This window comes from Hyla sarda, chromosome 5, assembly GCF_029499605.1.
Source record: "Hyla sarda isolate aHylSar1 chromosome 5, aHylSar1.hap1, whole genome shotgun sequence".
NCBI classification, from domain to species: Eukaryota; Metazoa; Chordata; class Amphibia; order Anura; family Hylidae; genus Hyla; species Hyla sarda.
The window spans coordinates 267,487,906-267,510,130 of NC_079193.1; the positions used below are offsets into that span (position 1 = coordinate 267,487,906).

General features: G+C 45.1%; 1 protein-coding gene across 3 annotated transcripts; it reads right to left on the bottom strand.

Annotated features, from left to right (window-relative positions):
* Positions 1-349: 349 nt before the first annotated feature.
* TYMS (thymidylate synthetase) lies at positions 350-21,553 on the bottom strand. Of its 3 annotated transcripts, none has more exons than XR_008843685.1 (9): positions 21,034-21,553; positions 20,810-20,963; positions 12,000-12,073; positions 4,668-4,842; positions 4,480-4,581; positions 3,729-3,904; positions 2,120-2,191; positions 1,363-1,509; positions 1,102-1,238 (listed from the first exon to the last, which is right to left on the bottom strand). XR_008843685.1 is itself a non-coding variant. In XM_056518519.1 (8 exons), the coding sequence occupies exons 1-8, from the start codon at positions 21,064-21,066 to the stop codon at positions 1,101-1,103; spliced, it is 924 nt and encodes a 307-aa protein (XP_056374494.1). In that variant the 5' UTR covers positions 21,067-21,547; the 3' UTR covers positions 350-1,100. The 3 variants fall into 3 exon arrangements, 1 of the variants encoding a protein (XP_056374494.1); XR_008843686.1 differs by having other exon boundaries at positions 1,344-1,509; XM_056518519.1 differs by lacking the exon at positions 1,363-1,509 and having other exon boundaries at positions 350-1,238; positions 21,034-21,547.
* Between the last annotated feature and the right edge of the window lie 672 nt (positions 21,554-22,225).

Genomic DNA, 22,225 nt, shown 5'->3' on the forward strand with positions numbered 1-22,225 from the left:
CCTCCTTGGTTTTCATTTCTACTACAAAATGTCAACTGCCAAAATTAGTATGTAAATATAGGGGGGGGGGGATTTTTAGGTGCAGTTCTCCCATAGCAACCCATCAGCTACTTTAATTTCTTATAGGCCTTTTTAATTAAAGAAGAAGCAATTTGGTTGCTATGGGCAACTGGTCAATTTTTCCACTGCACAGGTTTAAATAAATCTCCCCCATAGTCTCCCCCCCCCCCTTTTAGTTTGAGTCTATAGAGCCAGATAGGGCTTTTTTTTTTAACCATACAAAACTGAGACAGTAGTATCACAGTGATCTTCCATTTATATAGCTTTAGTGCTTCTTTAAAAAAAAAAAAAAAAAATTTGAGAACTGCTCTACTCTGACCCAGATAACTATTTTCCCACTTATGGGGCTCATATTTTGCACTGTGATCTGTAGATTTTAAATCGGTAACATTTTGATTCAGATGGCACTACCTTGATCACTTTTTTTTCTAATATGTTGTAACCAAATCAGCAACTTTACCTGTGGGTATTCAGGAATTCTCTCCTTCGCCCACCAATACCATTTTAGGAGTTTGTACAATTGGTGATGCTAATTATTTTTTTTTGTTTCTCATTTGTCAAATGAAAAAAATAATAATATGTAAGGGGGAGAGGTAGTGATGTGAATTATTAAGTTTTTTTTTTTTTAAACCCTTACACTTAGGGGACTTGGTCATACAGATCAATTACACTGTATCAATAGTTCAGTCATGGCAGCCACAAAACCCAGTACAGGCCTCGGGCTACCACAACAATGGATCGGCTCCCATTACATCGTGGCAAGCAGATATAGTGACCGCACAAGTAAAGATAAGTGCTGCACACTGCAAAATGCTGTCGGACACATTTCATGCCAGCTATTAATGGCAGCTGTCTGCTGCTCAATGCCAGGCACTGGGTATGATATGAGCATGATGATACGAGCATGTTTTTGAAATGAATGGGTGAATATGAAAGACTGGCTTCAGAAACAGCAAAAGAATAGATGCAAAAAATTTACATATTTAGTACAAAGACAAAATTTACAACATTAAAGTTAAGCAAAAAATAAAATAAAAAAATCACACGGCCATTTCCATTTTAATGGTGGGATGCGGGTCATAGCCTTCAAGCTGGAAATCTTCTGCTTTGAAGTCATTGATGTTTTCCACTGTTCGTAGGATTTTAAGTTTAGGGAATGTCTTAGGTTTTCTTTGAAGCTGAAACATGAAGAGATAACCTTGTAAACTTTTGTTCCAAAAGAGGCAGTAGTGTGTCATATTAAGTAAAAAGATTACCAGAAAAAAAAAACAAAAAAACTTTACTAAAAAGGGGAGCGGTTACACTGGAAAGGTAATCTGCGGGCATCATGTTATATAACAGGAGGAGCGGAGCAGATAGATATAGTTTTGTGGGAAGAGTTGTCACTTATTAATGGAAATCTCTGCTCATTCCAGTCATATGGGTGGTACTAGTCCGTGATAGACAGACCTATAGATGTCAAAAAATATAAATTATATATATTTATTAATATATAATTCTATATTTATTTTGATATATTTTAAAGTGTTAAACATTTATAATAAAAATGCTATATAAAAGATGATGATATTTAGGGGTGAGTTGTAGATAACAAGGTTTATTTTTGCATTCTGGAACAAAAAAAAAAAAAAGGTTTGCGCAAAATTTTATACACTGTAAAAAATGTTAGCTAATGAATGGTATACAAAGTAAGTATAATAATTCATGACGTCACAGGGTGACACAGAAAGCAGGCTCCCCGCTGTCTATCACTCCCTGGCCTGTGTGTAATGTACCGCAACTGAAGATGAAAGAATTCCTGCTGCATGGTGAGTGCCGTCTTGTCTAGAATCAATATCTGTCTGCCCTTGGTTTTCCGGGACTGAGCACCATCACTGGCAGGACAGTTGCGCTCATTACAGAGCGTGATTATAGTGCGTTACATGATTGCTTCAGCAGTGTTGGTGAACTAGTTTATTTGGTGTTAAGCACTGATACAGCCAATTTTCCCAAAACAAGTAGGTGAAGAATCCATATCACCCAGTAGACTGTCTACTCCCTTATCTGTAAATTTACTTACTTGAACTTGCAATGGCTCAACATGATTCAGGTACACATGAGCATCCCCCAAAGTATGGATGAAGTCACCAGGCTGAATAAAAAAAATAAAGGACTGTGTCAGTAAGGCATTACAGGAGAGAGAAAGAAGTTTCTAGTTATAAACCTGCATATATAACAAATTATATAAAGCCGCAGTCAAAAAGATAAATGAAAAGCAGATGCTCAAGGTCAGCAGGACACAAGTGATACATGTTTTTTATGCAATCCCTGGCTGTACATAAAAGGATCTGCAAGCATTACAAATAAGGCTACTTTCACACTGTGACCCGCTTGTAATGGGTCAGTTAGGCTTTTTTTGGCCTTTAACAGCTGGCCCCTCCCCCCTTATCTTACCGTACACTCTGATCTTTCACAATAGGATGCTGGCTCCCGTCCCTGATGCATTGCGGAAGAACACAGCAAACATATCGTGGACCAGAAGTAACTTTGCCAGTGTAACTAAGATGTTTAGAGTCAGATTTACATAAAAAAGTGACTCCCAGTCCAAATAAAGATCCCAGTGTGAATTGGCTTGGGGAACTAGAAGTGGTGTCCTATCGGGAAAGCAGAGCACCTGGTAAGAGAGGGGTGCAAGGCAGAAGTTTACCCTCACCATGCTTATGCTGTGAGAGGAATATAGCATTGCGCTGCAGTAGCCCTTTACTGACTAGTGCAGGTCAAGCTAGGGCTGGGCGGTATGACCAAATGTGTGTATCACGGTATTTTTGTAACTTTTGGTGCTTCCACGGTATATAACGGTATTCCCCCCCTTCCCCCCCATTAATTGTCAGCCCAGCGCTGCACTGTCCCCATCGGAGTTAATACTCATATCATCCGCAAGCGCTGCCCTCCTGGTCCTCCTGTTTGTTGCGGCCCCCGGCGCTGACACTCTATACTGTACGGTATCCCTATGCCCGGGCTGCAAAAGGTGAACAAAATAAACTTTAACGCACGTTCCAGATGGGAACGTCGGACAGCCGGCCGGCTTCTTTCATGATAGTGCGCTCAACCAATCACCGGCCGAGGCGGAACATCGCTGCGGCCGGTGATAGGCTGACAGCTGTCCGACGTTCCCGTCCCCAGGAAGCAGGTGAGGCCGGTACTGGACCAACGGGAGGAGAGTTAAAGTTTATTTTGTTTATTTTTTGCAGCCCGGGCATAGGGATACCGCACAGTATAGAGCTCCAGCACCGGCGGCCGCAACAAACAGGAGGACCAGGAGGGCAGCTCTTGCGGGTGATATGTGAGTATTTACCCTAATGGGCTGATAATTAATGGGGGCCAGGACAGCGCTCGCAGGTCACATATGATTAGTTCCCCGATGTGGGAACATCGCAGCGCTGGGATGATAATTTATTCATTCCCGAGGGGGAGGGGCCAAACCGGTATTGCGATATGGGTTAAAATTCATATTGTGCCGGACAAAAATGTCGGTATTCGGAATGAACCGGTATATCACCCAGCCCTAGGTCAAGCAAAAGTAAAGTTTAAACCTCCAACATAGACATATTTTGACATCTTTTATGAAAGCAAGATACATATGTCAAACACAGCTGTCAAAGTGTAGATGTTAGAATGACTCCTAATACCTTTAATCCTGTGACATGGGCAATCATGTATGTTAATAGAGCATAACTTGCAATATTGAATGGCACTCCAAGGCCCATGTCTCCAGATCGCTGGTACAGCTGGCATGACAGCTCATTATTAATTACATAGAACTGGCACAGGGCATGGCAAGGTGGCAGTGCCATCATTGGAATATCTGAAAAATAAAAAGCAATAAAAAAAAAAAAATCAAAAGTGGGCTTGTGTAGGATATATCTGTATAGTAGACAAATGCCAATTCCTAACATGTTACTATAGGGTTCAGACTGATGCCACCTCTGTTGAACAGCAACTGAAGAGGACTAAGCAGTAATGACAAGCAATATCAAAGCACATCCATTTTTTAAGGGTTTATCATTTGGCACTCCAGTGTCCTTACATATTCCAAAAAACACTGTCAACTGGCTTTTACAAAGCTGTAGCTTAAAAAAAAAAAAAATTCTTTGGTACATAGAACATGTGGCTAATGCACATTGTACATTAGTTTCAGAATTTGACTTTCCTGTATTACCTGTGTAAAGGAGAATACGAACTTAAAAAAGACTCCAGAATGACAAGAGATCTCTGTTCCACTAGCAAGAATACGATTACATAATAATCTTGTATGTAGGTATTCTAGCTTTAACAGTAAGGCCAAACATGTCAAATATCTGCAAAGGAACAGTCACATAGCAGGCGCTGAGCACAAACATCTGCTGAACTCTGTAATGGCCAATGCAAACCAGTGTGTACCTTTAGGGTTCCAGCTACACATGATGATCCGCCTATCATCAGGATTATTCTTGATGGTATCAATCACTTTCTGAAGCTGGTCCACGCCTTTCCCTGTGTAATCTGCAGATAGGATGACATTTGTTACTAAAGGTCAAACCTACTGTAACCACGTGACAGAGAAATCCATCAGTCTTTGTTACAATTACCTGTGTGGATGTCTTTGTATTCAGCACCAAAGTGCCTCCACTGAAATCCATATACAGGTCCAAGGTCTCCTTCTTCTCGGGTTACAAATCCTTGCTTATCCAAAAATTCCCTGGAACCATTCGCATCCCAAATTTTTACACCCTTCGCAGAAAGCTCTTTTGCATTTGTAGAACCCTTAACATTAACAAAATAAAAATCCATTAGGAAATTGTGAAAACCCCAAGCATTCCTGTTGACCAATTGCGTTTATTTTTACAATTCAACCAGTACACATGTAATAGAATACTGGATAGAATTGAGCATCCAAACACCTTGAATGGTTCTCTGTGTCAAAGTGAGATTTTCAAGCTGCCTCCTCCACATTCTGACTGTAGCTCTGCCTACTCTACCCCTAGGTAGGGAAATACAGGACTCCCTCTAAGGATAGGTTTCCACTAAGCATTTTTTTTTTTTTATTTAAAAACACAAAATGCCATAACTGCCCGATTTTCTCTGCGTCTTTGAAATTTTAACAAAATTAATTTGAAAAATAAATAAATTATATATATATATATATATATATATATATATATATATATATATATATATATATATATTTTTACATTTAAATGGCCCCTTTCTACATTTTTATTATTGTCTGCTACATGTTTAGTTCCCTGCCCACCCACATAAAATTGATCCCTGTTTAAAAATGAATAAAATAAATGGTTATAAAAATATAAATTTCGTTAAATACAATTTTTTTTCCCCCCATCTCTACTGTGTCTACTTTTTTATTTTATTTTTTATTTATTTTTAAAATGGTACCCTACGAAATTGTTAAAAAAAAAAAAAAAAAAAAATGTATCTCCATCCCTTTTTTGGATTGCTAAAGTCCAAAAACAGAATAAAAGCCGCCAGCAAAAACGACAGTTAAAACCCGCATGGCGTTTTTCCACTCCCATAGACTTATATGGGAGGAAAACACCATGATTTTCCTGGAAAAAAAAAAAAAACGCAAAAGTCTCAACAAGAGGGTGTTTTTTAAAAAAAAAAACTACCAAGGAGCCAAAAATAGCTTCAAAAGGATAACAAAAAAAAAAAAAAAAAAAAAAAAAACACACCAAACTGAAAAACGCCAAGTATATATGGCATTTTGCAGTTCCCTATTGGATTGCAACTAACATCTGGCCGCAGCGTTTTGTTTTTTTCTTTTATTTCACAAAAAAAAACCTAGCCTAAAAGTGCCTGTCTGTAGGGCAGTATGATGGCTTAGTGACTAACACTGTTACCTTTTTTTTTTTTAAACACTTAAGGGCACAGGGATTTTTTATTTTTGCAGTTTTTTCCTACTTAAAGGGTCACTGATTAACCCCTCAAGGACTGAGCGATTTCACAATTTTGCATTTTCGTTTTTCCTCCTTGCCTTTAAAAAATCATAACCCTTTCAATTTTACACCTTAAAAATCTGTACTATGGCTTGTTTTTTGCGCCACCAATTCTAATTTACAGTGACATTAGTCATTTTACCAAAAAATCCACGGCAAAACGGAAAGAAAATTCATTGTGCGACAAACTTGAAGAAAAAATGCCATTTTGTAAATTTCCGTTTCTACGCAGTACATTTTTCGATAAAAGTGACACCTTATCTTTATTCTGTAGGTCCATACGGTTAAAATGATACCCTACTAATATAGGTTTGAGTCTGCATTACTTCAGAAAAAAATCATAACTACATGCAGGAAAATGTATACGTTTAAAATTGTCATTTTATGAGTCCTATAACTTTATTTTTCTGCGTATGGGGCGGTATGAGGGCTCATTTTTTGCGCCGTGATCTGAAGTTTTTAGCGGTACCATTTTTGTTCTGATCAGACTTTTTGATCACTTTTTTGTGGTATAAAAAGTCATCAAAAATGCGCTATTTTGGAATTTTTTTGCGCATACTCCATTTAACGTGCAGTGTAAAAAGCGGTATATTTTTATAATTCGGACATTTCCGCACGCGGTGATACCACATGTGTGTATTTTTATTTACACTGTTTTATTTTGTTACTAGGAAATGCCGGGTGATTCAAACTTTTAATTCAGAAGGGAATACCTGAAAGGGTTAACTTTTTTTTTTTTTATTTGCAAGCTAATAGGTGACATAGAGACCCATCAGCTTGCAATGGCTAATTTCATTCACAGACTGCTGCCTTGCCATTGCATGGCAACAATCAGTGAAATCGATGATTGATTGCTCCAGTCTGTAACTCAGGCTGGGAGTAATCAATCGGAGCCCGGACGCCGCCGGAGAAGGCAAGAGACCTTCTTCACTCCGGGTAGCTGATCGGGGCCTCGCGATTTTATCGCGATGACCCCGATCAGCCCGACTGAGCAGCCGGGAAGCATTTAGTTTCACTTTCGATGCGGCGCTCAGCTTTGAGCACCGCATCGGAAGGGTTAATAGCGCGTGGCCGAAGGATCGCGGCCGCCCCCTATTAGCCGCGGGTCCCAGCTGTGAATGGGCGCCGGGACCATCCCGCTATGACGCGGGGTCCCGCCGGGACCCCACGTTATAGACAGGGACCGGACTTAGGACGTACTCCTACGTCCTTAAGGGGTTAAAACAAATTTTTGCTATTGCACTCCTTATGGTCAATGAAAAATATTTCTAATATACTTTGTTTAAAAAAAAAAAAAAGAAGTTTTCCATGTTTTATTTGTGCTTAAAAATCTCAAGAGCACATTTTCCCCCAAATTCATACACAGACTTTGGACCAATGTCCAAACACCGGAAGTGCCGCCTGGAGCGCTGAGGGGGGGCGGGGGGGTGTCCAGCCTCATCCAATCATCGCTCCTCTCGCACATAACTGCCATATATATGCTGTTGGTTGGACCCCCCTAAACACTCCAGGCGGCACTTCCTGTGTTTGGACTTTGGTCCAAAGTCTCTGTATGAGTTAGGGGAAAATGTGCTCTTGAGCTTTAAGCACAAATAAAACATAGAAAACTTTTTTTTTTTTAAACAAAGTATATTAGAAATATTTTTCATTTACCATAAGGAGTGCAATAGTAAAAATTAGTTTTAATGAGCGTGCCCATTTAAATTCTAATAGCCATAACACTTACAATTTTCAACTTACAGACCCATACAAGAGCTTTTTTTTGTACCACCAATTGTACTTTGTAATGAAATCACTCAAATCTAGAATGAAAAAGAAATTTGTGGGGGCAAAATTGAGACCACTGAAGCCAATTACTTTTAGTAAAAAAGTTTTTTTATAATATCTTTTAGCTGTTGTAGGACTGCAACATCAACCATGTTCATGCTAGGTATTTTAGTCCTAGACTAAAGGTTGGGTGGAATTTCAGTGGTCCTAGGGCAAGGCTTAAATAACCCAGAAATCTGTCTCAAGTTTTGAAGATAGAATAATGATATGCAGTACCTACAAGCAGAAAGCGGAAGTAGCCCCTCTCCATTTTACAGACAGGGGAAGCTGTGCCCTACGATTATAGATCTTTACAATACAAAAATTATATTTCCTTGTTCTAAAGAAATTAAGTAAAGTAATAGACAGAGCCCTCTTTATAATATTCAGGGACTCTATAGCAACAGGACTAGCGCATGGCAAATGTGGTGCCAATATTTAAAAAGGGGTCAAAAAGGTGACCCCGGGAATTATAGACCTGTTAGTTTAACCTCCGTTGTATGTTAATTGTTTGAGGGTTTTCTATAAGATGCTATTTTGGAATATCTTGATAAAAATAAATGTATGACTCCATATCAGCATGGCTTTATGAGGGATCAGTCCTGTCAAACTAACCTGATCAGCTTTTATGAGGAGGTGACCTCCAGACTGGACTGGATGTCGTATATATGGATTTTTCCCAAAGCATTTGATACAGTGTCACATAAAAGATTGGTACATAAAATGAGAAGGATTGGGCTGGGGGAGAATGTGTGTAAGTGGGTAAGTAACTGGCTCAGTGATAGGAAACAGAGGGTGGTTATTAATGGTACTTTGCCAATGATATTAAACTGTAAAGTGGTAAACACAATAGAGGACAGTGCACTGTTGCACATGGATCTGGATAGGTTGGAGGCTTGGGCTGGGAAGTTGAAGATGAGGTTCAACACTGATAAATGTAAGGTACTGCACATGGGGAGGAAAAATCCGGGCTGGGATTATGTATTAAATGGGAGCACACTTGGGACGACTGATGTGGAAAAGGACTTGGGAGTCTTAGTTAACAGTAAATTTAGCTGTAGTGACCAGTGTCAGGCAGCTGCTGCCAAGGCAAATAAAATCATGGGGTGCAATCGGGGCATAGATGCCCAAAACAAGGAAATAATTCTACCGCTGTACAAATCACTAGTCAGACCACACATAGAATACTGTGTGCAGTACTGGGCACCAGTGTACAAGAAAGATATAGTGGAGCTGGAGAGGGTTCAAAGACTGGCAACCAGGGTAATACGGGGAATGGGAGGACTACAGTACCCAGAAAGATTATCAGTATTAGGGTTATTTAGTTTAGAAAAAAAGAAGGCTTAGGGGAGACTTAACTATGTATAAATATATCAGGGATCTCTCCCGTTATCTATTTATACCCAGGAATGTATCTATAACAAGGGGGCATCCTCTACGTCTAGAGGAAAGAAGGTTTCTACACCAGCACAGACGGGGATTCTTTACTGTAAGAGCAGTGAGACTGTGGAATTCCCTGCCTGAGGAGGTGGTCATGGTGAACTCTGTATTAAAAAAAAAAAAAAAAAAAAAAAGTTTGTTCAAGAAGGGGCTGGATGCATTTTTGGAGAACAACAACATCGCTGGTTATGTATACTAGATTTATAGAGACAATGTTGATCCAGGGATTTATTCTGATGCCATATTTGGGGTCGGGAAGGAATTTTTACCTCTAGTATGAGGGTGTTTTGCCTTCCTCTGGATCAACTCAGTAGGGACTCATTAGGGATATAGGCTGAACTTGATGGACTCTGATGTTTTTTCAACCTTCTTAACTATGTTACTATGTTTATTTATATAGCTCCAACTTATTCTGTTGTGTTAAATACAGCCAGTCATCACTCAAATAGGTCCCTGTCCACAATAAGGATCACAATCTAAACTCCAAAATGACCCATCACTATGTTATGGTGTGTGGGATAAACCCCTTTAAAAACAGGGGGAAACATACAGAGGTTTTCCTTGGTGGGATTTGATCGAGAACTACAAGTCTACAGTAATCAGCACCGAGCCAGCATGCGATCCACAGGGTAGTGATCAGACCCTGGTCTCCTCCACATAATGCTGCCCTTAGGCTAGGTTTCCACACAGGGTTTTTTTCTGTCATTTTGGATATCTGCCACTACAGTTTGAGCCAAAGCCATATGTGTTTTCAAAAGTAAAGGGAAATATAAAAAGAAGGACTTATACTACTACTACTTCCTGCTGGATTCACTAATGACTTTGGCTCAAAAACTGCAGTGGCAGTATTTTAAAGAAACCCCACAAAAAACCTGTGTGGAAACCTAGCCTCACTGCAGATTTCACTGGACTCCTATGTTAGCCTGCATTCAAGGGCAGGGCTAAAAACCATGTGGAATTCCATCCAGTCCATGGGAGGGATGCCTGTCCCCCCCCCACACACCTGATGACTGGAAGGAACAGGAAGCCAAAGCCCACATCACATTATCAAAGATAAAGAAGTCACAGCAGTCATGTGACCAAGTCTAAGAACACAAGAAACACCGTAAAAATAGGGGGGCAATTTATCATTGCATTACAATTTTTTTCTGATGAGTGTGTAGGTATGTCAAAATAAATGCAGGGGTCATGCATTTTTCACATCCGACTTTTGGTGAAAAAGAGTTGCAAAGCCCTAAATTTGTCTCAAATCTACACTAGCCCAGACCTGGCTTGCAAAAATAGCTGTGGACAGCATTATTAGAAATGTACACAAGTTGTCGCAACTGGTTCAAAAGTTGCAAAAAAAATAAATAAAAAGTTGCAGAGGAGGAATATAAAGTGGTGCTCTTTGGTGTAATTTCAAAAATAAATAAATAGTACTAGCACCATATTGATCACATGCCAAGTTACCATTTAATAAATCTGGCACACAGACACATTGCCACCATGTAATTAAAGGTGTTAAAAAATTAATAAAATTAATCATTCACCCACAAATGTCAATGCAAGTTCATTGAAAAGTCCTGGACAACCCTTTACTTTAACGCCATCATGTGAATTAACCCTTAAAGCCCAATAGGATTGTAATTTATTTTCAGTAGATTGGTTAATGCATATTGTGTTTGACAACTAGGAATACTTAGGATAATAAAATCTTCCAAATCACGTGCAACAGCGACATCTACTGCCCATTATGACACATTGCACTATCCTATTAATAAATCACAGCTCCCAATTGGACACAACAGTAAGCCTCATTAAATATTAACAATCCGGCTGATGGTCTTTGACATTTACGCAGACACAGTGGAAATGTAATAATACCAGAAAATTAATGCTCTAGTGTGCCGCATTAAACTTTAACCATTTCAGAGACCTCTACATTTGAGGTGTACATGACCATACCGGCAAAAAAGGTATGTCTTATAGCACAGTGTGCCTAGTGACTACTTTCTGTCCATTTACAAACATAGTTTAAAACTATTTCAACCATTTTTGTAGTTTTTGCCATTGAAGGAAACCTAAGCCAAAGGCTGTCCGAGCGTGCTAGGAGTTGTAGTCTTGCAACAACTGGAGACACACTGTTTGGAAAACACTTCTGGGATATAGAATAGCTGCTGCTCCCTCTGCACATGGCCGAACAACAAGCGATCCTTTATTGATTAAGACAGTGTTTCCCAACCAGGGTGCCTCCAGCTGTTGCAAAACTACATCTCCCAGCATGCCCGGACAGCCGAAGGCTGTCCGGGCATGCTGGGAGATGTAGTTTTGCAACAGCTGGAGGCACACTGGTTGGGAAACACTGGATTAAGACACATTTCAAGATACAAATCTTCCTGTTGGACCTAAAAGTACCAAATCAGATGGAACCTTGTGCAGAGCTTTCTTCCACCACACGATCTCTTGTTATACAGCAATATAGGTATACACACTGAATGCAGAGAAATTTAGAGAGTGAACCCAGCCTAACTTACATTTAAAAAGGGGAAGACTAGCACTGTGCTTGGAGTTAGGAGTTACAGTAGCGCCATGTTGTAGCGAACTATAACCACCAACATGGCAAGCACCTATTAGCAGTCAAGACTTTAGTAACATCACTTCAGTAGGGTAAGTCTTTGATAAGTCTGTTACATGTCACCAAACACCCTGTTACCTGCAAAAAAAAAAAAAAATTACCTTAATAAACCACAATAGCTCTTCCAGCACTCCTTTCCAGAACACGCGCTTTGTTGTCAGCAGAGGGAACTGATCTAAAAAAGGAAAAAACATCACCAGGAACAATGAATATTTACACTAATGGCAGTGGGTGACAGCCCAAATATCTATTAATTATGACCCTCTTGAAAGCAACAAAAGTCCATGAATTGAAATTTCAAATGAGGCTGGAAGACAATTTTTTAAATATATTTATAAATAATCAGTTAACCTCTTAAGGACGCAGGAATTTTTTTTATTTGTGCACTTATTTTGTTTTTTCCTCCTCATCTTCTAATAGCCAATAGCCTTACATTTTTACACTTACAGAGGACTATATACAGTACAGACCAAAAGTTTGGACACACCTCATTCAGAGTTTTCTTTATTTTCACGATTCCGAAAATTGTAGATCCACACTGAAGGCATCAACACTATGAATTAACACATGTGGAATTATATTATAATAAAAAAGTGTGAAAATATGTCATATTCTAGGTTCTAGACACCTTTTGCTTTGATTACTGCTTTGCACACTCTTGGCATTCTCTTGTTGAGCTTCAAGAGGTAGTCACCTGAAGTGGTCTTCCAACAGTCTTGAAGGAGTTCCCAGAGATGCTTAGCACTTGTTGGCCCTTTGTGCCTTCACTCTGCGGTCCAGCTCACCCCAAACCATCTCGATTGGTTTCAGGTCCGGTGACTGTGGAGGCCAGGTCATCTGGCGCAGCACCCCATCACTCTCCTTCTTGGTCAAATAGCCCTTACACAGCCTGGAGGTGTGTTTGGGGTCATTGTCCTGTTGAAAAATAAATGATGGTCCAACACAAACCAGATGCAATAGCATGCATGCCACTGCAAGATAGTGTCACCAGCAAAGCACCCCCACACCATCACACCTCCTCCTCCACACCAGCACACCTACCTGTGAAGTGAAAACCATTTCAGGTGACTACCTCTTGAATCTCAATAAGAGCAGTAATCAAAGCAAAAGGTGGCTACTTTGAAGAACCTAGAATATGACATATTTTCACACTTTTTTGTTATGTATATAATCCCACATGTGTTAATTCATAGTGTTGATGCCTTCAGTGTGAATCTACAATTTTCATAGTCATGAAAATAAAGAAAACTCTGAATGAGAAGGTGTTTCCAAACTTTTGGTCTGTACTGTATACACACTGTTCCAAATTATGCAAATTATATTTTTCTCATTTACCTAAATTAATGTAAACAGTCAGCAAAATTCTCATGTTATCAACTATTAAGAGTACATTTCAAATTTTATTGAGCAAACCTCCTGATAACAGTATTTTATTTAACCCCTTAAGGACCCATCACATAATGTTACGTCATGACACCCTGGGTCTTAAGGACCCATGACGTACATGTATGTCATGGGCAATTCTGGTCCCCGCCGCGCGGGGATCGGACCGGGATGCCTGCTGAAATCATTCAGCAGGCATCCCGTGCAAATGCCCAGGGGGGGTCATCAGACCAAGTACCCCCCCAATCCCCCCCCCCCCAAACCTATGTCGGCGATTGCGGCAAATCGCAGGTGAATTCACACCTGCGATTTGCGCAATTCCGGGTCATACGGTGACCCGGAAAATAAAGGGGATCAGGGGTTTTCCAAGACACCCCTGGTCCCCCTGAAGGGATAGGAGTGAGGTGGCCGTGGTGCCACCCCTCCTATGCCTGCTATTGGTCGTATAGACGGGCGCGGGGGGTTAACTTTCGGTTTCCCCATTCTGCCCACCCACAATAGGCAGTGCAGGACGGGGAAACCGACAGGGACCAGCACCGATGTCCACTTACACATCCGTGGCAGTGGAGTGACGATCGGTGACTGAGATCAACGTCAGTAGAAGAGGACGGCGATGCAGCTCCCTGGATTCTACGGAAGCCGGTGAGTTGCCTAGCAACATCTGGAGGGCTACAGTTTGAGACCACTATACAGTGGTCTCCAAACTGTAGCCCTCCAGATCTTGCAAAACTACAACTCCTAGCATGCCCACACAGCTGTTTGCTGTCTGCGCATGCTGGGATTTGTAGCTTTGCAACATCCAGAGGGCCAAAGTCTGGAGATCACTGTGCAGTGGTCTCTAAACTGTAGCTCTCCAGATGTTGCAAAACTGCAAATCCCAGCATGCCCAAACAGCTGTCTCGCCTGTGGATGTAAAGTGCTCTGCTGGCGCACTACAATGCTCAGAAGAGAAAATTTGTCCGGAATTGAAGGCCACGTGTGTTTACAAAGCCCCCATAGTGCCATAACAATGGACAACTCCCACATGTGACCCCATTTTTTTTGGGGGGGGGGGGGGCTTTGTAAACGCACATGGCCCCTGACTTCCATTCCAAACAAATTCACTATCCAAAAGCTCAATGGCACTCCTCTTCTGAGCATTGTAGTTCGCCAGCAGAGCACTTGACGTCCACACCTGGGGTATTCTCATACTCAGAAGAAATGGGGTTACAAATTTTGGGGGTAATTTTCTCCTATTACCCCTTATAAAAATGTAAAAATTTGGGGGGAAAAAACTGCATTTAATTTATTTTTCTTCATTTACACATCCAACTTTAACAAAAAGTCGTGAAACACCTGTGACGTGTTAAGGCTCACTATATCCCTTGTTATGTGCCTTGAGGGGGTGTAGTTTCCAAAATAGTATGCCATGTGTGTGTTTTTTTTTTTTTGTTTTTTTTTTTGCTGTGCTGGCACCATAGGGGCTTCCTACAAGCCCACCAAAAACCATTTCAGCAAAATTTGACTTCCAAAAGCCAAATGTGACTCCTCTTCTGAGCATTGTAGTTCTCCCGCAGAGCATTTTACTTCCTAACATGGGGTATTTCCATGCTCAGAAGAGATGGGGTTACAAATTTTGGTGGGCATTTTCTCCCATTACCTTTTGTAAAAATGGTAAATTTGGGAAAAAACGGCAAAAAAAATTATTTATCTTCGCATTTACACATCCGACTTTAACGTAAAGTCGTCAAACACCTGAGGGGGTTTAAGTCTCACTGGACCCCTTGTTACGTGCCTTGAGGGGTGTAGTTTCCAAAATGGTATGCCATATGGGGGGCTTTCTGCTGTTCTAGCACCATAGGGACTTCCTAAATGCGACATGCCCCCCAAAAACCATTTCAACAAAATTCACTCTCCAAAATCCCACTGTCGCTCCTTCCCTTCTGAGCCCTCTACTGCGCCCTCCGAACACTTGACATACACATGAGGCATTTCCTTACTCAAGAGAAATTGGGTTACAAATTTTGGGGAGCTTTTTCTCCGATTACCCCTTGTAAAAATTCAAAAACTGGGTCTACAAGAACATGCCAGTGTAAAAAAAAAAATAAAGATTTTGAATTCTCTCCTTCAATTTGCTTCTATTCATGTGAAACAGCTAGGGTTATATGACACTACAATATGTCACGAAAAAACAATCTCTGAATCAGAATGAAAGGTAAAAAAGCATCGAGGAGTTATTAATGCTTAAAAAAAGACAGTGGTCAGATGTGCAAAAAATGGTCGAGTCCTACAGTGAAAATTGGCTGGGTCCTTAAGGGGTTAAACATACAACTTACAATGCACTGCTCCACATTATTATGCACAGTAAGTTTCAAAACACTTTATAGGTTGTAAAGTAGGGATCGACCGATTATCGGATTGGCCGATATTATCAGCCGATATTCACGATTTTGTTAGTTATCGGTATCGGTATCTAACCTTGCCGATAATGTGTCTTGCCCGCAACAACCGGGCCCGGTGCTGCTGGCTGCATCTCCCACACAGCCACGGCAGCCCTGTAAGAGAACCGCAGTGGCTGCCCGGGAGAGGCGCTTTGAACTCCAGCGTGGCGGTGCTGCACTTAGACGTGACCTCACGTCCAAGCGCAGTAGCGCCACTGATCAGTGCGCCCTCCGCCCTGCTCTCTATCTTGTACAGGGCCCATGCTTGTCCTCAGTGTACAGGGCCCATGCTTGTTCTCAGTGTACAGGGCCCATGCCCAAAAATGAAAATGCATAGAATATCAGTATAAGTTATCGGCTATCGGCTCTAAAAAAAAAAAAATCAATATCAGTAGATCCCCATTGTAAGAACTGAAAATTGTCATTTGTTGTGTTTGCAGCATATTTACTGAAATCAAAAGCTATTTCAATCAAACTTTTAACCTCCCTGGCGGTATGATTCGGTCTGGAAATTTGTACCAAAAGCGGTACAATTTTTTGCACTGAATTTCACATCTCCCCGTCACATTCCCCCTCTCCCTTGTCACCCCCCCCCCCCCCGTCTCACCTTCTTGTCCTGCATGAGCATACACTAGGTTTGCTGGGCAGATTTCAAACCAAGTGTATTTGCTGCAGAACAAGCCCTTTCCCCTTCAGCCAATCACAGGCTTTACACCACTGCGGCCTGTGATTGGCTGAAAAGGGAAAGGTCCTGTAAGATGAATAGTGAAGAGAGCAGGGACCAGAGTGCACGGAGGGGAACGACAGCTGCAGGGACTGGGATTAGGTAAGCAAAAGTTTTTTTTTTTAAATTTTACTCCTTTTTCCTTTTACACTTAGCTCAGTGTTTTTCTAACAGGGTGCCTCCAGCTGTTGTGAAACTACTACTCCCAGCATGCCCGGACAGCCTTTGGCTGTTCGGGCATGCTGAGAGTTGTAGTTTTGCAACAGCTGGAGGCCCCCTGGTAGGAAAACACTGACTTTTAGTATTTTTCTTTACCTGCTCTGGCTGGCCCCCGCAATGGGAGCCGACCAGAGCAGATAATCGCATGTTTTCCCGGGGGCCGCATCGCTATATCGCATTGCTTTTGCGATGTATCGTGCAGCCCGGCCGGGAACTCTGCAATTCTACCCCGAGCGTGACTCGGGGTTACCGATCCTGGCAGGGAAAATTAACCCCGAGTCACGCTCGGGATTACCGCTCAGGAGGTTAAACAACATTTTAAACAGGTTACATTTAACATAGGACCCCTTATTTGAAAGCAGCTACTCAAGTCTTGTATCCATTGAACTTGTGAGTTTTTGGACAGTTTCTACTTGAATTTGTTTGCAAGATATCAGAATAGCCTCCCAGAGCTGCTGTTTGGGTGTAAACTGCCTACCACCCTCAGATCTTTTGCTTGAGGATGCTCCAAAGGTTCTCAATAGGATCGAGGTCAGGGGAGGATGGAGGCCAGACCATGACTTTCTCTCCTTTTAACCCCATAGCAGCCATTGATGCAGAGGTATGTATAAAAGGATAGGGGATAAGATGCCAGATCGCCGGGGTCCCGCTGCAGCACCACGCTATCATTACTGCACAGAGCGAGTTCGCTCTGCGCGTAATGACGGGCAATACAGAGGCCGGAGCATAGATACATCACGACTCCGCCCCTTGTGACATCACGGCCTGCCCCCTCAATACAAGTCTATGGGAGGGGGCGTGGTGGTCGTCACGCCCCCTGCCATAGACTTGCATTAAGGGGGCGGGCTGTGATGTCACGAGGGGCAGAGCCATGAAGTTACGCTGCTCCGTCCCCTGTATCTCCTGTCATTACGCACAGAGCGAACTCGCTCTGTGCAGTAATGATAGCGCGGTGCCGAAGCGGCGATCCCGGGGGTCCCCAGCGATCTGACATCTTATCCCCTATCCTTTGGATAGGTGAAAGATGTCTAGGGGGGGGGGGGGGGGGGGGGCTAGTACCCCTTTAAACATGACTATGGGATTCTACTAGGGAAATCCTGTTTTATAATAAATGCCCCTTCCTGGATCCTCCCACTGCCCTATCTTCAGCAGCAGATCAGCACACAAACTGTTCAATACAGTAGACTGTTGGCTTCCCAGCCAGTAGTCCTGTGGTAATGACAGGTATGTTGCCTTTCTTTCCTTTAAGGAATGTATAAAATACATTTGCATATTAATACAGAGAAGTCGGGGTGTCGGAGTCGGAAGTACAAAAAAAACTGCGGAGTCGGAACATTTATCTACTGACTCCACAGCCCTGCGTTTGACCTCTGTCATTGCCAACAAAGGGTATATAACAAAGTATTGAGATTAACTATTGGTGGCTGACTAAATACTTTTTTGCCCCACTAAGTGCAGCCTCCAGATGACAGACAAGAATTCCACCGTGCCTGTGCTGTCAATCCTATTCATTCTTTATGCAGAATACCGTGCAGAACTGCATTGCTGTGAATGGGGACAGAGCATTTACACACAGGCATAGTTCCACTTTATTATGGTAGTGTCTGCTGCATAGATTTTATTCTAAATTGTGCATGGGCCCTAAAAAGAGTAGTCTAGTGCAGACTATTCCTTCTCTGTTGTGACCAGGCTGAAAAAGAAGGAAAACAAAACTTTCACTCACCTTCCTGCATTCCCCCGAAGCGCCACTACAGGTGATCGTTCCTCTGGTCCAGTCTTCTGCCTACTTCCGTCATAAGGCGCTCAGCCTATCACCAGCCGCAGCGATGTCCTGCCTCGGCCGGTTATGGGCTGAGTGCCGTGTGACGATCCGCGCAGACGGAAATAGGCAGATGACAGGGACGGGAGGAACGATCAGCTGTAGCGGCGCTCCGGGGGAATGCAGGAAGGCGAGTGAAAGTTTGTTTATTTTTTTCAGCCCGGGCCCAACAGAAGCGGAGTAGTCGTTACTAGACTACTCCTTTAAGGGAACCGAAGTTTTACTCTATATATAACTGCACTAGTTATGGCGTCCAGGCTGTAATCACGCCTACTGAGGAGTGATGATGTGTGATTAGCAGATCGCTAATAGACGTCAAGCCGAGCCTGGACTTTCAATCACGTGTTATTACTCCTTACCGCCTGTCAGCCCCCGCCAATGGCAACAGGTCCCCCCCGCCTGTCAGCCCCCGCCCATGGCAACAGGTCCCCCCCACCACCACCACCACCGCCTGTCAGCCCCCGCCCATGGCAACAGGTCCCCCCCACCACCACCACCACCGCCTGTCAGCCCCCGTCCATGGCAACAGGTCCCCCCCCCCCACCACCGCCTGTCAGCCCCCACCGCCTGTCAGCCCCCCCCCCCCACCACCGCCTGTCAGCCCCCCCCCCCCACCACCGCCTGTCAGCCCCCCCCCCCACCCACCGCCTGTCAGCCCCCCCCCCCACCACCGCCTGTCAGCCCCCCCCCCACCACCGCCTGTCAGCCCCCCCCCCCCCACCACCGCCTGTCAGCCCCCCCCCCCCACCACCGCCTGTCAGCCCCCCCCCCCACCACCGCCTGTCAGCCCCCCCCCCACCACCGCCTGTCAGCCCCCCCCCCCCACCACCGCCTGTCAGCCCCCCCCCCCCACCACCGCCTGTCAGCCCCCCCCCCCCCCCCACCACCGCCTGTCAGCCCCCCCCCCCCCCCCACCACCGCCTGTCAGCCCCCCCCCCCCCCCCCACCACCGCCTGTCAGCCCCCCCCCCCCCACCACCGCCTGTCAGCCCCCCCCCCCCCACCACCACCGCCTGTCAGCCCCCCCCCCACCACCGCCTGTCAGCCCCCCCCCCCACCACCGCCTGTCAGCCCCCCCCCCCACCACCGCCTGTCAGCCCCCCCCCCCACCACCGCCTGTCAGCCCCCCCCCCCACCACCGCCTGTCAGCCCCCCCCCCCCACCACCGCCTGTCAGCCCCCCCCCCCCCACCACCGCCTGTCAGCCCCCCCCCCCACCACCGCCTGTCAGCCCCCCCCCCACCACCGCCTGTCAGCCCCCCCCCCCACCACCGCCTGTCAGCCCCCCCCCCCACCACCGCCTGTCAGCCCCCCCCCACCACCACCGCCTGTCAGCCCCCCGTCCATGGCAACAGGTCCCCCCCCACCACCACCGCCTGTCAGCCCCCCGTCCATGGCAACAGGTCCCCCCCCCCCACCACCGCCTGTCAGCCCCCCCCCCCCACCACCGCCTGTCAGCCCCCCCCCCCCACCACCGCCTGTCAGCCCCCCCCCCCACCACCGCCTGTCAGCCCCCCCCCCCACCACCGCCTGTCAGCCCCCCCCCCCCACCACCGCCTGTCAGCCCCCCCCCCCACCACCGCCTGTCAGCCCCCCCCCCCACCACCGCCTGTCAGCCCCCCCCCACCACCACCGCCTGTCAGCCCCCCGTCCATGGCAACAGGTCCCCCCCCCACCACCGCCTGTCAGCCCCCCGTCCATGGCAACAGGTCCCCCCCCACCACCGCCTGTCAGCCCCCCGTCCATGGCAACAGGTCCCCCCCCACCACCGCCTGTCAGCCCCCCGTCCATGGCAACAGGTCCCCCCCCACCACCGCCTGTCAGCCCCCCGTCCATGGCAACAGGTCCCCCCCCACCACCGCCTGTCAGCCCCCCGTCCATGGCAACAGGTCCCCCCCCACCACCGCCTGTCAGCCCCCCGTCCATGGCAACAGGTCCCCCCCCCACCACCGCCTGTCAGCCCCCGTCCATGGCAACAGGTCCCCCCCCACCACCGCCTGTCAGCCCCCGTCCATGGCAACAGGTCCCCCCCCTCCACCACCGCCTGTCAGCCCCCGTCCATGGCAACAGGTCCCCCCCTCCACCACCACCTGTCAGCCCCGCCCATGGCAACAGGTCACCACCACCTGTCAGCCCCGCCCATGGCAACAGGTCACCACCACCTGTCAGCCCCGCCCATGGCAACAGGTCACCACCACCTGTCAGCCCCGCCCATGGCAACAGGTCACGCACACTGGACTAACATCTGGAGACAGCCCATACATACACCACAGTGTCTTAGCCATTATGTCTAGTCCTGATTATCAGCAGCTCCCACAGCCAGTCAGTGAACCAAGCTATACACTCACCTCGCAGGCTGTACCGCGCCTGCATACCGAACACCGAGATGGTTCCGGTACCGGTCCGGTCCTCCTTGCGGTGACCGCGCTGTATTATGTGGCGAATCTGCTCCAGGTACTGCAGCTCGTCGTGCGGGGGGTCCCGCTGTCCGCCATGTCCGTTCTAGGAAGGAGAAGGCAGTGAGCTGTGTGCCCGGCAGCGCTTTACCCACCGGTGCAGTCCTGTCACCTACCTGGACGCTGGGCACCTCTTCTGCAGCTGGCATGGTGTACAGAGGGTGAGAGGAGCCGCCGCCGACAGGGATCTCCCGCTCTTGAGTTTTGGCGCCTTTATCAGTTACCTCCTCTTCCCGCTTACCTCATCCACGTCCTAGTACTAAGACCGGGAGGAGGGTGATCTGTGTTCACACTCACGTGTAGTGTCCTGCAGAAACACTACGTGCAAATAAAGGTTGTTTAACCCCCCCTCCGTCCATAAGGGGTTAACTAGCATTTTCATTTCTCCTTACAATTTTATTTTTCCCTTACGAGGACTTGTATTTTGTATTAACACATTTCATTTTGTCATAAATTGTGAAATGAAACAAAAACCAATTATTAGTGAGGAGATGTTAAAATGAGAAAACAAAGCATGATTGTTCACATTTGGACATGGTCAGGTGTCATTTCTTTGCTGTTCATGGTGTCTTAAACTGACCTATTAGCCTGGGTTCACACTATGTTTTTTCACCTTTTTACTTTTTTCATTACAGCGTATTGTGTACGCCCAAAAAAGGTTATGTTGTTCCATTTTTTTATTAAATCTAAGTAAACTGGAATGGTATTATGCTACTTGGCATACAACATCAGTTCTTTGTATCTGTATTCATTTTCTCCTATAAATCTAGTATGTTACATGGGTGATCACACTCTTATCTGTATTCTTTTGGGGGGAAATTTATCATTGTATATAGAGCTTTTTTTTTTTTTTTTTTGCGCAAAATCTGATAGAATTCTTCATAGCCATGTCTACAGTTAAGTTTACCATAGAGAACTTTCTGCAGTAGAATTGAATTAACTAACTGCATGTTTTTTTTTAAACGCAAAAAAAATGCGCAAATGCACTTTTCTTGCGCAGATATACACCACCTCAGAGGACACGTACCAAAGTGTTCTAAAGCACCTGAGAATGTGTTCCCCTTTGTATTTTGGAAACATAATATATTAACTATTTTGGGACAGTTAGGACTACTACTCCCATCATGGAAAGACTCTGCCCATAATGGGAGTTATAGTCCCGGGTCATTCTCCAGAGACCCGCTGCGATCTGCATTTAGTAACTGTAAAAGCCAGCGGCACATGCGGCTACACTGCGCTGCCCACCGGCTCTTGTATACGCTGTCACATTTCATAATCCCCCCCCTCCCCGGGCTATTCACCAGTCTC